This window comes from Trichomycterus rosablanca, chromosome 17 (assembly GCF_030014385.1).
Source record: "Trichomycterus rosablanca isolate fTriRos1 chromosome 17, fTriRos1.hap1, whole genome shotgun sequence".
Classification (NCBI taxonomy): Eukaryota; Metazoa; Chordata; class Actinopteri; order Siluriformes; family Trichomycteridae; genus Trichomycterus; species Trichomycterus rosablanca.
The window spans coordinates 24625554-24643001 of NC_086004.1; the positions used below are offsets into that span (position 1 = coordinate 24625554).

General features: G+C 39.9%; 1 protein-coding gene across 1 annotated transcript in view; it reads left to right on the forward strand.

Moving 5' to 3' along the window:
• pcdh17 (protocadherin 17) overlaps positions 1-16938 on the forward strand; it is a 97773-nt gene extending 80835 nt beyond the window's left edge. Inside the window, exon 4 of the mRNA XM_063012988.1 lies at positions 14548-16938. Within this exon, the coding sequence (XP_062869058.1) occupies positions 14548-15209 (662 nt within the window). The 3' untranslated portion in view covers positions 15210-16938. The remainder of the gene's footprint in view (positions 1-14547) is intronic.
• The last annotated feature ends 510 nt before the right edge of the window (positions 16939-17448 follow it).

Sequence of the window (17448 nt, forward strand, 5' to 3'; positions counted from 1 at the left end):
ACCAGAAACGAGTGAATAAATTTACCTGCATGTAAATTAAATGATTCTCATTAAACAAGCAGATCTTTTAATCTCTGACTATAAACATGATTCGAGCAAAAGCATAAGCAGGCCGTGGCATTTAAAACATATTATTCGAGAGCTTGCGGTTTAATGCATGAGAATCAATAAAGACTGATCTCGCTAATCAACTAACAAGCGAAGTTTCAATCGATTATGTTAAATGAACTGAGCAAGCCTTAAAAATTAAAATACAATGATTTTATTTCTCAAGGCGCTGTGCACCGCTAGATGAAAGACTGTCTAAGCCTCCGCCTCCACCTCTACCTCTACCTCACATGTCTGTGTGTTAAAGGTTAGCGCTTTTTGTCTAAGCATACCAACTTTCAAAGGCCATGGTGCCCCCTCCCTCTGAGGCTCGGGGCTGAGATGCTAAGTCTGCATTCACTCCTACTGAGAGGGGAAAAGCTCTGAGAGGAGACTTCTAAACTGCTTTCTCGTCTACGCCTCCCCACCACCATTTGCTTTTGTTTAATTTTTCTATTTCTTGCTGTAGGAAGGGATCTGTGTGTGTGTGTGTGTGTGTCTGTATGACCATTGATTGTGCTCTTGTGTGCGTGTTTGGCGCTCTGCTTTTGAGATGGCCCACCTTCAAGGGTTCAGCTTTGAAACATTTAACCAGGCATTAAAGCCCTGTTGGTGGGCCAGGTATAAGGCATGAAAGAAAGGACTGCATCGAAAGGCTTTTGTCGCTTGCCGAGTTAAGGTGGCCTTACCTTTCCACAGTTGCTAGTCACCGCTCATCAATGGGCCTCCCTGGCGTATATCGGTATTCGACAGGGCACCCTGTGGAGATAAAAGTGCCCTTCAGTATAGAGTGGGTGAGCTGTGAATGGATGTAAACTGTGTGTGTGTGTGTGTGTGTGTGTGTGTCTGGATCTATTAAGGCCATGACTGGAGGTCTTTTGAAGTAGAACCTTTCTCACTGTTCAAATATTTACTCTGTACAATTGGCTACGGGGATTGAAATCCACTGAAAGACCACGTGGCCGCATACTGTACCTCTCCAGGAGGAACCTCAGGTTTGCACATCAGCTAGACAGTCTGTCATTCAGACCCAAAAAACCCGTTTCAGACGTCTCCTGTACCCAGAAGTCTTCATTCAGTCCTTTCCTCCTGCTATTAATTCCTCCTTCAACCCCCACCTCCTCTTACACAAACTCCTACCAGCTGTGTTACAGCCTGCCAGGACACAGGTGCTAGTGCTCTGATGCTTGGCTAGTCACGCTGCGCTACTGTACAAGATGCTACACGGATACCCAGCTAGCGCCCGCCACCCCGCAGAGCTGCCATGCTGCACCGTGCAGGCTCTTCCCAAACTGCCAGTTTACTCACAGGCTCACACTGCAATTCTCCCTCTACAAGGGCATCATTATCCCCGCTCAGGGCAAGATGACCCTTGTACTAAAATACAATAATAATAATTATTATTATTATTATTTTGAACATTAAACTTTATAAAGATCATGGTAAAAAAATAAAGGGGGGGGGGGGGTTATTGCGATTGCTGCCCATTGCATTCATGCATTCTTTCCTCACATTTGCAAATTTCACTAATCCTCACAATATTTGCAAAGTCTGACAATTCTCACCATATTTGCTAATTCAAACAATTCTCACAATCTTTCGCAAATTAAAGCTTTATTTACTCTGTTCGTTTGCAAACATCTGGGCTTAAGGATGGAATTTTCTTATTTTGATTTGATTCACTTCTCTTCCACTGGTCTGACTTTTTAATTCTGATGTATTGACTTTATAGCTGCGTTTGATTCCACAGGGTCCCTAAATAGTGTCCTTGTATTTCGTACACACTAATCACATGTTAGTTAAATCTCTTTATTCGGAATGACCAGCAACATCATTACATTCACATCTTTGACCGTTACCTTAGGATAACTAACCTAGATAACAGATAAGGAGCTAAATTCATTCTCTGGCAGATTTAGCAGTGTTTCTGGACATTTGCTGGTTACTTTCACATCATTGGTCTTTATCAAAGACTAATGGAGCATTAGTTTAATAGCACTTACATAATCCGACATAATCTCGCTTGTACCATTTGAGGCTTCATATAGTGTGCCAGCTGTTTACCTGAAAGACATGCAGTGATTTATGGGTAAAACTACTGTCAACTTCTTGATAATGATAAACTACTTCCCACACAGTTTGAAGATTTCTTTAAACTGAACGCTTTTACTCCATGTGGTTTGCAATCTAACTGATGTAAAGTAAGATTTCACCATGTAGTTCATCAAAGGAGGCATATTTGTTCCACCAGGTCTTAATTTTGTCTGTTAAGTGGACCTAAGAGAGTCATTATCTTTGATGGTTCACACTGGCACTGGAAAAACAAGACCAGTTTAACTCGGCTCTCAATCACTATGTGTGAACTACTCAACAACTCTGTCCAAGTGGCTCATGTCAAATATCTGGATCTGAGTCGCCCAACTGGCAATGAGTAGTGTGAAAGCCACACCGACTTGAAAGACTCCCGATTACAAGAGATCCAGCTGTGTAATGTGAACTGTACAGCGACCTGACGACTTGGAAAGTCGTGTAGTGTGAACTTGGCATTAGCTACAAAATGTTTTGTTGTGTCGCAGACTCAACATTGACATTATCCTTAAATGACTTTTCACCTCTTGTCATCTAACTTGCTGATCGCTCAATGTCTGTGGGTGTTTCTGAACTCGAGCTGACTATTGGTTGCCATAGTTTTACTGAATCCCATGGCACAATTATCTAGGAACCAAAAATGAGTGGTAAAGATATAGAGAGTAAAGCTCTGCTCACTGCTAAATTCCTTATAGTATTCGCAACATGGCTTAGCTCCTAAATATTTAGTCATGTCACAGACTCCGCCCATTTTGCATCAACAATGTTCGTGCTGCCAGCTCAAATTAAAAATGAATGACATCCGGCCACCTTGTCGTGATTCGTCACTGCCCAGTGTGAACGCAGGGTGACCAGGCGAACCAGGTGACGAATTTCGGTATAGCCCTCTACAAATAGTCCTCTGTCAAGTCTACAGTCCAAAGCGGAGCAATCACAGCGACTTTATCAGCCTCAAACGTTTGGTATTATGGTCAGAATATTGTAAGCTGAGTGTTTTCAGTCGAGTTGTAAATGTGCATCATTGCTCTAACCCCTCTCGCCGTGCTGATGCGAGATCATAAATCTTGCTGTTTGGTAATAAAGCGTGCCAGCGCACGGGGCACTGTGCCTGGCACACGGTGACATTTAGGGAAATAAAGCTGTCCTTCATGTGAGAGAACAATTTGACGTGTAAATATTTCGCGCATTCTGTTTGTGACTCTGTGTGAAAAGATAACTGATATTTTTAGACTTATTATATTTTTGTTTGCGACTGGTAAAATATATTCATAAAGCCTTGCTGTGAACTGTTTTACCCCGTCTGTCTCTTCTCAGACTGGCGTTTAAAATAGTTACGGTTCCTGTGAAGTCTGCAGTCATACGGCGCGAGCGAGTGAAAGGCACCCTGAAGAATTACAACTTTTTACTCTTCTTAGAAGTGACAATCATTTTCTGACACAGACATTTTTGTCAGGGAGCGGTTGTGCCATGGCACGTCTCACCATAATGGGACGGGATTTTTCACTGATTGAGGACAGTGTGAGATATGATAAAATATTAATATTTATATATAAAAGATTTTTAAAGCTTTCATAGCCAGGGAACCCTTACTGAGTTAAAAATATATTTACAGACTCTCTTGCTGACTGCAGCACAGACTTGTTCCAGTTCTAGTTAAAGTATTCAGATCTGAAACCCATGCAGTGTTTCCCAAATGGGTAAAATAACCTTAAAACAGGCTGGACGGGGTCTGGTATGTTTTCTGTCCAGGCCAGGACTATGTTCTAAAGCCTTGGGCATAAATATAGTCTATAACAGTCTTTACACTTCTGGGAAGGCTTTTCACAAGTCACTGAGGTCAGGCACCGATGATAGATGTGACGGCTCGGTTCAGAACCGACTTCCCACTTTATTCCAAAGGTGTTCAGTGAGGTTGAGGTCCTGGCTCTGTGTGGGCAACTGCCGTTCCCCAACACTAACTCCTCAAACCATGAATTATGGAGCTCGTTTTGTGTGCAGGGGAACCGGAAGGGTCTTTCCCAGACTGGTAGAATGATAAATGTGTAAACTGTTTGCATTAGGTGTGACTGAAACACCCAAACTCAATAATAAGTAGGAATGCCCATATAATTAGATCAAGTTTTCCGTACATTCGTTTAATTATTTCTTCATTTCCGTAGTGTTGACGCTATCCTCATCCTGGTCCGCATGATAGAGAGACTGTGAGAGTGAATGAATGGGGGAAAATAGTGTAGGCAGATAGAAGAGCTTGTGGGTTAGGGCGGGCAGGAAGCTGTGTGTGTTGCTGTAGGATCAGGTTGACGCCAAAAGGAAAGCGAGCACACGGTGGGCCTAAAAAAATTGGAATCTAATAAAAGATTTGGCAGGAACCCTTAATGCACCCAGTTAGAGCTTTAGGAATACACCAGAGTCTCGACCACATCTTATTTACTCTTCTCTTCCTCCACCCACTGTCCGTTATAGAAAAAAAAACTCAGCCTAACAACCTCAAACCTACAGCTTATGAGAGAGGGAGATAGGGATGTTTAGAGGAAATAAGGAAAGCTAGCACAGGGGAGTCTCTACTTCGTTTGGAGTGCGAGCTGAAAGCACCAGCTCCTACTTGTTTACTCGTAAGTGTCCTGGATTCCTCTTTTCCTCTCTAGAGTGTGGAAAGTTTCTCATATTGAGAAGTTTTGAATATGCCACTTGAAAAAGTTGAGTGCAGATGAGGACATGATTTAAAAGCGCTTTCACATTAAAGCTGTGGCGCTGACGAACCCTGCTGTGATGTGGTATTCCTGATTATGAACCTTAGCATTCCTGAACATTATAACCCACTTGTGAGCATTTGCCTGGTTCAATCATTTTGATATTTATTAGTATTATCTTTTAATTATTCTGAAAGTGACCGAAGGCAAGGTTCTAACCCAGGTCTCCAAAACGCATGTTGATGTGCAGCACCAAACCAACCAACTCTGCCACCATGCTGCATTGTTTATTTCTCTTAACTGCTCGATCCAAGTCAGGGTTGTGGTGGGTCTGGCATAGAGTCCCTGGAAGTTGTGCTTTTAAATGTACCACACCTATTCACACTGCCACTTCTTACACGTAAAAGCAATTTGAAGATCCAACCCACCTAATGACTACCCAGACGAAACCAGTGCTGGTTGTACTTGTTGTACCCCCATGTTACCTATTTCTTAATAAAATCTCACTCCCTCACACCCTTAAGGCTGCACTAGAAGCTTCCGGAACATTTTCAACAGTCAAATAAGCTTTACATGGCCTTGATCTCTGAGGTTGTCATGCCAGAAAAAACCTTTTGCTTCTTTGTCTAGGTGATTAGCTACATTCTTTCTTGCACAACGGTCTCTAAACTTATGATGGATTAAAGCTGGCTTGACTGTGGACAGTGTTACATGCTCCACCAGTTAGTTACAGCAGACCTGTTTTTTGATGGTTTTTAGATTTCATCTGACCATCTGAGCAAATGTCATCATAGCCAGATAATAAGAATCTTTGTGGAGCTTTAATTCTGAAACTCTGTAGCTATTTTTGTCTTTTATTGTCGAGACCAAATCTGCATATTGGCTTTAATCATTAATAAAAAATAGAATTATTGAAGAATTGTTCAGTTATTTAATTCTGATACCGTTTTAGCTGATTATACAACGTTGATGAGACAGTGATCATTGCCATGCTAGTTCACATCCCCAGCTCTATTATTTCTCTTTCATTTATATCATTATTGAAAACACATCCCTGGCATTTCATTACACATAGGCCATTCTGTCACAACGTCCCGCCATTAACGTTACCCTAGATGTGACGTTCTGTTATTGCAGGTCACATAAACTGGTGGCCTTCTCAGCTCACCGCTCTGCCGGCGGTTATACTTGGGCGCGGAACGTGATGAGATTTGCCATACATACGTCATTAGTCTGATAAATGACCGGAGGTGAATCCAAGCATGCAGCTATAGGCTTCGGAATAAGGGCTCGATTTCTACAGTGAATCTCGACAGCCAGCCGTTTTCTGGTCAATGCTCGTAATTGCGAAGTTGATAGGAAATTCCTGCCCCGCAGCCGAGCCAGATAATGCGTGTTGATCCCGCTGGAGATATATAGTATCACAGGAATGAGGGCCCTTCATCCAGTCGATATATAGATCTGTGTACGGATAGTGAGGAAAGCACAGGAATAGCAGCATTACAGCTTTAATTAAGTGGGACAGAAGGAAAAATAAGAAAAAACAATAACCATCCGAACGTGCTCGTATGTGTGCGTTTGCGGCTGCATTACGTCACACACGTCTCGTATGAATGAGCGCCTCTGTCTGCATCACTTGTCACATTGTTAGTCATGGCTACAGCAGCCAGGGATTCAAGGTCACCTGCTCCACCCAGGCATGAATAATCTATTGGAGGCTCAGTTCCTCCTGACTGGCTGCACAGAGATGTGTCGGGCATGGATTATTTATGCCTTAATGTGCCCCTTGCTGAATGAGCAATCAGTCCTGAGTATGGCAGCAAAAGGAATGCCATTCACTTCGAGTCCAAATTATGTTGTTCCTGCACTGGATCTGGGTGGCTGTTTATTTATACACACACAGTTATAAATTACGTCGGAATAATCCAATGAATAATTCCAGTGGCTTGGAAAATTGACCAATGTAAATACATGTACATGGATGTAGTAGCAGTAATGAGATTTAAGGTCTTTTTTTCCCAGTTATTATTAATTTATTTTATTTGCAATGACAGAATGATTGGAACACACTCTTTTGTCCAGATAATGCTCCATGAGTATGAAAATCTATTGTGGGTAATAAAAATATGACATATGTAGGGTCGAAAATATAAGCCATATGTCCAAAAGTACATAGAAACCCCTCCTAATTCTTGAGTTTAGGTGGTTGAGCCACACCCATTACTAACAGGTGTGTCAAATTCCACCTTTGTGGCAAAAGTTTAGGTCTAGTGAGCCCCACTGAATGCTTCTGGAATGAATTGGAACACTTACTGTGAGCCAAGCCATCTCATCCTCACAAATGCTTATTCGACTTGCTTGGCACAAATTATCACAGACACACTTCAAAATTGTGTGGAAAGCCAATGTTCCAGTGTTTGTATATAAACAAAAATGCTGTACAGTTGATTGTATGCACTGAACATAACTGCAAGGATTCACTATCAATCACAAAAGTGTTTGTGGATTCAGGTACTAATGTTGGGCAATATGGCCAAACAGTTAAGCATGATTCAACACGCATCAACAAAGAATTGTGTTTTTACCTCTCCATAGTGTAATATAGGTATGCTTTACACCAGTCAGGCTTAGTCAATGTTTGACACAGTACTGTAAGCCGGTCCCAAGCTGCTTGGTCATGGAACCACAATCCGTGAGGATCCATAAGATCCTGTTTAAGCAATGTGCACATCTTAAATGATTTAATGATTTAGTTACGAGTGTCCACATACTTTTGGTCATGCAGTATATTTTTGGCATATCGTCCACCCTTAACGTTTCTATACACCCACATGCAGCAAATGATGCACATTGTTTAGCAGAAAACAACAGGATGAGGGACCACAGCCAAGGAAATTCTGTTCTGCGTTCACTTCTGCCCTACACGACCTGTTAAAAGAAACCAACGTGTGTGTGTGCGTGCGTGCGGGGTCCATTCTATCTTTTTCTAATGTGCACTGCATCTTCAAGCTCAAGCTCTCTCTTCTACAATTCCACCTCTCAACTACATTTTTTCTTTCCCATCTTTGCCTCTAGGAGGGTACTCATGTGAGTCCAAGGCCAGCCTGCTGACCCCAGACACCCTGTGCACCCCTGCAGGCCCTCACAAGTGCATTGAACCCTAACTGCTCCAACATGGGCAAAAAGACTTCTAGCAGTCTGGGTTAACGGGTTCACACACTCTGACAGTCGCCCTGATCGTGTGATCGTGTGATCGTGTGATCGTGTGTTTGTGTGTGTGTGTGTGCGCGCTCTGACTCTGCTATAAGTAGCTACATTTCAGCATTAACTTTTTCCCAACTCCACTGGGAATTAGGGCTTTGAATGGATATAGAAACTTTTTCAAGGTTAGCCGACTTCCTAAACTCAATCACTTCTGCACACACACAAACACACACACACACGCACAAACACACACGATGCAGACTGCAGGAAATGACATGGAAGGGCTTTTGTCATGCGGATCCACACAAAATAGAAAACAATAGACTCCAGCAGGAGAGCAATGATCGTTTGTCATCACAGAGCTTGTCCTTTTTTTATATATATAGATGTGAAGTAGCAATTTGAAATAATAATAAGGTCAAATACTGATTATTTGTTTTCATCAAGCATCCTTTGTGCTTATAATATTTAATTTTATTCCTTACACACACACTGCTGGAGTTGCATCTATAATTGAGAAATTATTTATTTCTGTCATAAATTGTGATACATTTGTTGGTTTTAATGGAAAAAATAGTAAATTCAGTTGCAATTACACCACGTTCTGTGTATGAATGTATAAAACAGGCCTAAACATGCAGTTTACACATCAGAACAAAATATAGTTGGAAGACTATACGGCCAAATGTTGTGATACTTAACACTTAACACCCCAATTAACACCTTTCAGACGCATTGTAATGTTAATTGTGAGCCAGGATTTCTTATCCAGCACAAAATTTTGTGGAATTAATTGTGTCCAGGTAATTAATAGCAGCTGCTTTTGCACCAATGTTTCCCTAAATCAGGTGTAAGCCATTCCCAACCTGATTATAGAAGTGGTGGCCAGGTCATCGATTATCCCGCAAAATTGAATGTCCTTGTAACTTGACTTGGGTTGATTTTTTCCCCAAATTTTCTTAATGTTGGGTATTTAAAAACTTTTATTGTTGGGATTTTTGTAACGAGTAGGCCGACGATTACTGTAGATGGAATGGTAAGCAGAAATAAAGAACTACATGTACCGGGTGGTGCCGCGCTCATTAGAGCTGATTCACCACACCTGATCTGAACGTTATAAGAAGGTGCTGGTAGATCAGTATGGCGCTGAGTTTTTGCATTTGCATGACACAGCCGGTAAGGTAGATGGTTGGAGGTGCATACAAGCTCATTTAGAAGTGCTAATAAAATCAGAGAAATATTTATATTTAGAAAAAAAGAAGAATCTTTTATTTTATCATATGAGCGCTTTGTCGAATCAGTGATCCGAGTCTATAGTGCATAAACGAGTCTTTCTAAGCGATTCAGCGAATCATCTCCACCGAATCGCGGTTTTCTTTATTTTAATAGTTCGGACCAAAAGAAAAGCACAGGTCTGCAATGGTTCTCGGCATTTTTATGAAACAAACGGCTTGTTTTTACTAGGATTGGATGTGGTTCGAACTTGTGCTATTATCTAGTTTTAGTTCGCGTTTTATTTTCCGGGAGTTGACTCACGAACCGATTCTATTCGTTTTGTTCTTGACTGTAGCAGCTTACTCTGAGCTGTTGGTTAGTGCACGTTGTGTATTAATTAAAAAGCTAATTTAGATATTCTGATTTTTATTTAAGACAAATATTAATAAGGTGGCTTTAATTGAACTGCACATAATCCTTGTTTCTAATACGTTCTATTTCTATATGAGGTTACTAAGAGTATATCAAATGTATTAATGCATTAACTACTGGTTTAAATGTGTCTCAAAATCTTCATTTATTAACAGTCTACACTGAACATTTTGTTATTTTTTTCTTTATTGCACTATGTATTTGGGCAGTTTTATAGCATTCATTGGTTATTTTCCTAACCCACATTTTATATAATGGGGTAAAAAGTAAATTTGCTACTTGCATGTGTTTACAATTGCTTTCAACTACATTTCTTTACAATTGCACTTTCCCAAATACAACTGCTACCAAACCTTGATTACTGATGAGAATACAGTGTTGTTAGCCAGTTGTAAATTACCCTTGGAGCGAGAGAAAGTGCCACAATATTAAATGAGTGAAAACAAGCGTGAAAAAGCTTACCAAGTAAACAACAATGATTAACAAGCACCACTGGGAGTAGAATGAAGAGAGCAGCACATGTCCACAGATAGTCTACATGGAAAATAGTTCTTAGTGTCATTAGCCTGTGTTTTGTAGCTTATAAAAAGTGCTCCAAGAATGTCTGCCTCCCACACCTGAAATAACATAGTTATTCATTCTTAGAGTTCTTTTTTACAAAAGCTACACCTTTAGCATACACTACACGATAAGTTGTTGAGGTCCTGTTAGGATCTTGTGCTTAAATGCCAGATTTAGTGTTAAAATGGGTGCATGAAGCTGCGCTCATCTATGTAGGGAATACAGACTCCCACGTTTCACTCTTTGCCTCACAATAATTCCTTCAAAAGATCCACCTATTTTGTGTTGAAACATAAACTTTAGCCCCGGGCTTCTAGGCTTTAGCATTAGTTGTAGTTGTTCATTGTGTGCAGCTGTTCCCAGTACACTGCAAGAGTCCACTGTAGCAGTACTGCTTTGGTGACTCCAGCCAGCTTGTGCTTTAATTGTGATCCTGGTTCAAGGTCTTATTAAATCAAATCAAATCAAAATACAAATGTGGAGGAGGAGTCCTAGAAATCTAGCCATAAAACTCAAGGCACTAAAGCATGTCTTTTTATAGTATGTAGTGTCACCAGTTCATAGCCCCATATTTTAGTGTCATATAAAGTCTTACATAAGATGATAACCAATAATTAAGCCAAATTACTTTACTTTTTGCTGCTACAGACTTTTTGGCTTTTTTGGGAACATGAATCAAGAATATATATATTTTTTCTTTTTTTTAATTGTTTTTTTTTTTTCTTACTAAACCATTAGTTGAGTGGGGCATCAATGTTGTGCAATATAGTCTTCTTGCAGCTTTCATTCTAATTAATTGTTAATTAATTAACTGGATATTTGAGTGTGAGAGAATATGTTCGGCACTGCGCCACAGTCTGATGGAGGTGTGCTTTATATTTTGGGCTTTGCTTGTGACCTTATGCCAGATGCAAACCCACTCTACCTACCTACCTATCTAAGCTGGGCGGTTCTGTTGCTTCTACATAGTTTTACTTTATAGAACCATCAATTTCGGTTGACTTCATGATTGTCTGATTTTGCTACTGAAGCTAGGGTTGAGGATTGATTTGGTGCTTTATCGTTGAAAAATGAGCTCTTCAGAAATGTATGAATCTTTTTTTGTGTTCGCTTTTTACCTTGCTTACCTCCTGATAGAGTAAAGTCATGAGAAAATTAAATATACACGAAGTGTCGTTTGTAAGGTATAAATCACTGCAGGGAGCTGTAGGCGCTGTATTGTTGATTCTTGCTCCCTTTATAAACGCACATACACAGTGCTGTATCACAGAAATATTACAATCCTTTGAACTTGAATATTCACAGGACAGCAGCTGGGGCACCAAAGTGGCACATCTGGTACAGTGGGTACTGCAGAGCAGCAGGGGTCCTGACAACCTGGGTTTTCATTCCTGGCTTGTTGATTGTAGGTTTACTCTGGGTTTCTCCCTATTTCCAAAACGATGCAGAATGTGGACCAGATATCTTACACAGCTTTGTAAAACTGCCCAAAGGTGTTGTTGAGTTATATGGGTGTGTGGGCACATGATGCTCTCCAATGAATTGGGCCCTGTCCAGGCAGGTTTGTCTCCTTGTATCCAATGTTTTGTGTGGCTATGGACCCACAACCATGCTGTCGTTTTCCATGTGCAGGGGGAAAAAATTAAGGTTTTATGGATTGAGCAGGAAGAAGATGGAGTTCTCCTTGATCATATTTATGGGAAACATTTACGTATTCAACTGGCATCCTTTTAGAAGAATGTTCTTTCAAAAGCCATTGCTCGAATTGGTCTTTTTTGACGGTGCTGTCTAACACATCAATCCTATAATTCCCTATAGGGTTTTTAAGCTACGTTATAATTAACATCTCATTTTATCTCACTGAATTATTTTCCTTTTGTGAATAAGGGCATCATCACCCTGGTTATAATCAGGTGTCACAACTGCAAAGAAGTTTATCCTTCTGTAACCTCGCTTAATTATGTATGAGTCTTTATGGTTGCAAAGTGCATGTTTTTTATGCCATTTTTCACCAAGTGGTGTTCAACCACTTTAAATCTGACAAATTTGACACTTTTAAATCTGAGGACAAATACAGGCCATGACTCAAAACTTACATAATGGGAAAGGGGTAGTACAATTCCAAGAGCCTAAATCAGATCTGTCACTTAAACTTTTTACCATTTTGTATTTATTGAATATCATTATTCTTATGTTCTGATTTAAAAAAAACAAAAAAAACAATGTGATTTATGTAAGAGTGGAACAAAATGGAGTTCAAGTTCCCACTGTTAGACCCCTGAGCAATGCACGTAACCCTTAATTGCTCAAATCGTTTTCAGGCCTAATTGTAAGTCACTTCGGATAAAAGGCGTCCACTAAATGCTGCAAATGTTAATGATTAAAACATAGCTCAGGCATCAGGGAAAAACCAGCATGTTATGTTTGGGTTGCCAAATATCAGCATTGAAATCCCACAATCACTTTACTTGGCAACCTGGGTAAATCTTCTCAGAAACAATTGTGGCATCATTGCTGTTAGTGTATCTGCCTGCCTGTCTGTTTATTTATAGTCATTTTAGTAGTAGTAGTAGTAGTAGTAGTAGTAGTAGTAGTAGTATGCATTAGAACTCAATAATTATACTAGGTTTTACATTCAAATGTTACTCATTAATTTGAAATATAAACCTCTCAAATAATATCTAATTTATTCAATATATTTAGGTATAGAGAAAGCTAAAACTGATAAAAATAAAAGCTGGAATCAGAATGTAACTATATAAAAGGCATTATAAAAATGAACAATCAAATGTTAAATATTGAAGTGTGCAGTTTGCATGATCATTGATTATTAGTTTGCATGTAAATGCCCTTTATTGTGAACAATAACTGCAAGTGGTGCTGAGGAAAAGCCCTGTTACTACACTTGTAGCTAAACATGGGACTGGATCAAACACCCCAATGACATTGGACACCATTCAGACAGAACCACTTTTTCTGACTTTGGCAGTTGTGTATGAACACAGTTAACAGGTAGTACATTGGATAATTTCACTATATTGTGCTACAGTGTTTTAGATGCAGCCTAAAATTAAATATATATTTTTTTTAACTTGACTATTTTTAACCTTTTAGAAGTCTTGTCTCTATCTGGGCCGTTTTTAAATACTTCAGATTTTAGATTTTAATACCATGTTAAATAATGTTTACCATGTCAGTGTTTGGTATCTTTTTTTTCACCTATATAACCTGACAATATTTTTCACTTTTACATACTTTATCAACATATTGGACCCAAAAAACACAGAGCACATAAAATCTGAAGGATTTTTTTACTCTAAAAACACAAGCTGCTCAATAAAGTGTTTTAAAGACAAGTTGTGATGCAATATTTACTGTCTCACCCACTGCTTGTATTGAGTGCAAATTATCATTCAAATCTTTGATCTATGAGGTAAAACTTATGTCTAAAAGCGTATATGTCAAAATGACACATTCCAGATTGGTATAAATGTTACTCTTGTACTCTAAATTGTCTGGAAACATAAACCCATAATTACCTATAATTAGGTTGATGTTGATCTTGTGGGCACACATTATGCATTTGCCTAATGGGAATAATTTGTGGCTTTCCAGTGTCTACATATCCATGTGCTTTGCTGGAATTTCTCCCCTGTTGATGTATGATTCTTATACTGGGTTACATTTATAAATGTGTAAAATTCTTGTGTAAAAAAAACAGTGCTTTGACAGGAGTTTGTTTATTTAGATAGAGAAGGGGGTATTTGGGGGAACCCAGCAAAGTTTAGTCAAAGTTCCTCCTTTAGGAACAGCAAATTTTGCCTGCTTGCGTGCCTGGCCAGGTTAACAGTACTGCCTGGGATTTGAACTAGAGAACTCAGCAGTGCTGTGCCAACCATGACCCAGACCATTGTGTATAGTCTTTTTTTTTTTAAGTAAAATAACAGGCTGTAAGTGTTGGGATTCAAACTCAAAATCTCAAAATCCCAGCAGTGGTGGGCTTGCACATTGCACCATTGAGCCACTGCGCCCAGATAGGCTTCTCGTTTTAGTTAGATCAGCAATTTATTGTTTTTATTTTTTATTTCTTGCTTTCTTACTGAAAATATACTTCATGATATCTTAATATTCAGACATTGAAGTTTGATCCCACAAACACTAGCTTTTGGGTGTTAAAGTCAATTTGGAAATTATACAATGCAAATATTATGGACATAAATACATGACGATGCTGGCACAACTAACTCTCTACATCTGTCTCTCTCTGCAGAAGAAGACTGCATAAACTGCACAGATGAATGCCGGGTGCTGGGTCACTCAGATCGCTGCTGGATGCCCCAGTTCCCAACAGTGGGCATGGCACAGGCTGAGGGTCTGGACTACCGAACCAATCTGTTTGTTCCTGCAGGCATGGAAGCTGTTGCTGCTGAACCAGAAAGCTATGAGGCCACGGGCTGCGTCAGCGGCAAAAAGACCTTCTGCACGTTCGGCAAGGAGCGTCGCGAACACGCCGTCCTTGTGGCAAATGTCAAGCCCTATCTGAAAGGCAAGCGAGCGCTCAGCCCGCTGCTCCAGGAGGTCCCGTCAGCCTCGTGTAGTCCTACCAAGGGCACCAAAGGCGTCGCTGACGGGGCTGAGGGCAACCCCAGCACCAGCCATTACGAAGGGCCGAACGGACTTTACACTTCACCAGGAAAGCAAAGCAGAGAGCAGGGCTATTGCTCACAAGCCACGTCGGATCCCGTCGCCAAAGTGCTGTTAGAGGCACGTTCACGAATCAGCCAGGAGACGGCTAACGAGCCAGATGGGGCGCTGGATCATGGAGTGGGGGAGCCAAGCCGAGGCGGCATGGATGCCGAACAGGTGGTCAGAGACATAGATAAACTGCTGCAGGACTGCCGAGGCAGTGAAACTACAGCGGTGAGAAAGTGAACCTCTCCAGACTGATACTGGGTCAAAAAAAGACTTGGAGACTCTCTATAGGAGAGTGAGGTGCCCATGGTTGGTGAAATAAAACAAAAAGGACTTTAATAAACTGAAAAATAAAAATAAACACAAGCCAGAATTTCTGGATATGCCAGATCATCTGGATGCCATGTTGTGTGTTTGGGAAAAGGAGGATCCTTCATGAGGAGCAGAAGTTGTCTTTCTAGCAAGCTTTTAAGATTTTTCTTCAAGTGCCCACCAGCTCAAAACTTTAATTCTGACTCAGACACATTCAGCCTCTCTGTCCTAGCTTGGCCTGGGAGGACACTGATTCTGACAATCGCAGTTAAAATAACACGTCGAACATGCGGTTGGACCTCTGAAACACTTCTTTTTTTCTGACTTTGTAATATCAGTGTAAGAAGTGCAGAATAATCTCTGATATCTCTGATCTACCGGGAAAGGGGAGGAGGGCGCTAAGCGGGGGTGCTTAATTAAGAAACGTACCCATTTCTTCACTGGCAGATTCATTTGAATTCATATGTGTAAGCTGTGTTTCCTCTTACCATGTATATGTGTACAGTATATGGTACATTCCAGATTGGTGAAACTGTTACTCTTTCACTCATTGGTCCTTTGTGTGAACACTGTCTTTAATTGTCTTCTACTCGTCACTTCCTTTAAGGTGACTTTCCATGTGTCTTACATTAAATTAAGGCAATCACAATTGTGTATATTAGGGACGTATTTCCTCAACTGTGAAAAAATATCTATAAAATATAGATAAATCTATATATATACATATATGAACTTATGTATAGTGTCCAAATATTAACAAAAATATTTATACCTTTTCTAAAAAAAAAAAGAAATCAGAAAAATGCAGAGGCTGAAGTTAAAATGCCGTTGATGAAAATATTTATTACACTTAAAAGGACACTGCTTTGAATTAAAGAAAAAGAACATCAAAAAATAAGAGAAAAAAAAGGAAATGTCCCTTCACATGTCACTCAATCGCAATCATTTAATGTGCAAAATGTATCTAATTAATGTGTTTACATCGAAATGACATTTTTAATGATTTTTTTGTTTGTTTTCTTCTTAAATCTTTGTGCATATGAGCCAAATTGTTACGTGTACAAGAGCTATATTGTGTATTTTATTAAATTAATATATTGTTGTGTTGCAATATACATGGGCTTATATTGTATTTGGCAACTGTTGCCTTAGTAGCCGTCGAACTCTGTGAGTTTTCTTTGCTGTCGGGTTCGTTTCCTTCGTCGTCTTTTCTCTGTCTGTGCTCCTACGAGCAAACCGGCTACCTAGCGGGGCTTCTTTTTTAAAAACATACCTGTTCAAACAAATATCTTTGCGTTAACATGTTTAAAGCTTGTTAAGCCAGAGCGTTTCTATCAGAACTAAAGTAAACATCCAGTCGAAGTATGTTTTTGCAGTGCAGAGAATTCACAGGCAGCTGTTTTTAATTGTGACATTTTCATTTTGTTTCAGTCTAATCGATCTAATTTAAACCTGCCGTTCAAACTGCAGCGTAAAGTCTCTGGCTAACGTTTTGTAATACTGCCTTACCATTCAGAAACTCGTGTCGTGCACCTGACTGCGACGAGGAGAGAGGTGGTTCTTTAGAAAGAATGTGCTGTTTCCTTTTGTACATACAAACTTTTCCAGCGGTCGGTTTATAAATGTCTGTTTTTATTATCGTGAGTAAATGCAAAGTCAAGACCATCCATCCGTTTTCATTACTGGTACTACTGGGGTTGCTCTTGGTGTATAATGCTTGACAGTTGAGCCTCCGTTTTGATCCTTTGATTTGTTTATTTTATTTTTTTAGCTGTCTGTCTCCAGCAGGAGCGACACTGTAGCAGTTATAGGCAGAACTCAAGTAACACATTCATTTCAGGTCTTCAGCTTGAGTGTTCAGTAGCTTCTCTTTCTAAATGACAAATAAGAATGATTTATTTTTTGAATCAAATGCTTCACTATCTAAATATGTGGGGTATAATGTTTTCTAAGACATAACATCTAAGAAAGAGCTAGCTGGCCAGTTTTACTGCTTAGGTGGCCTGGCTCAGTGTCCAGACAACAAGAACTCGAGTTTCACACTGTCCACTGAATTTTTAATGGGTTATTTTTGTTATTTATTTAAAAAACAGTGATATTTGTTGCTGAAATGTTGTAGGTGGACGCCTGTGGTTTCATATTATCAGGTCACCACATACAATATAGG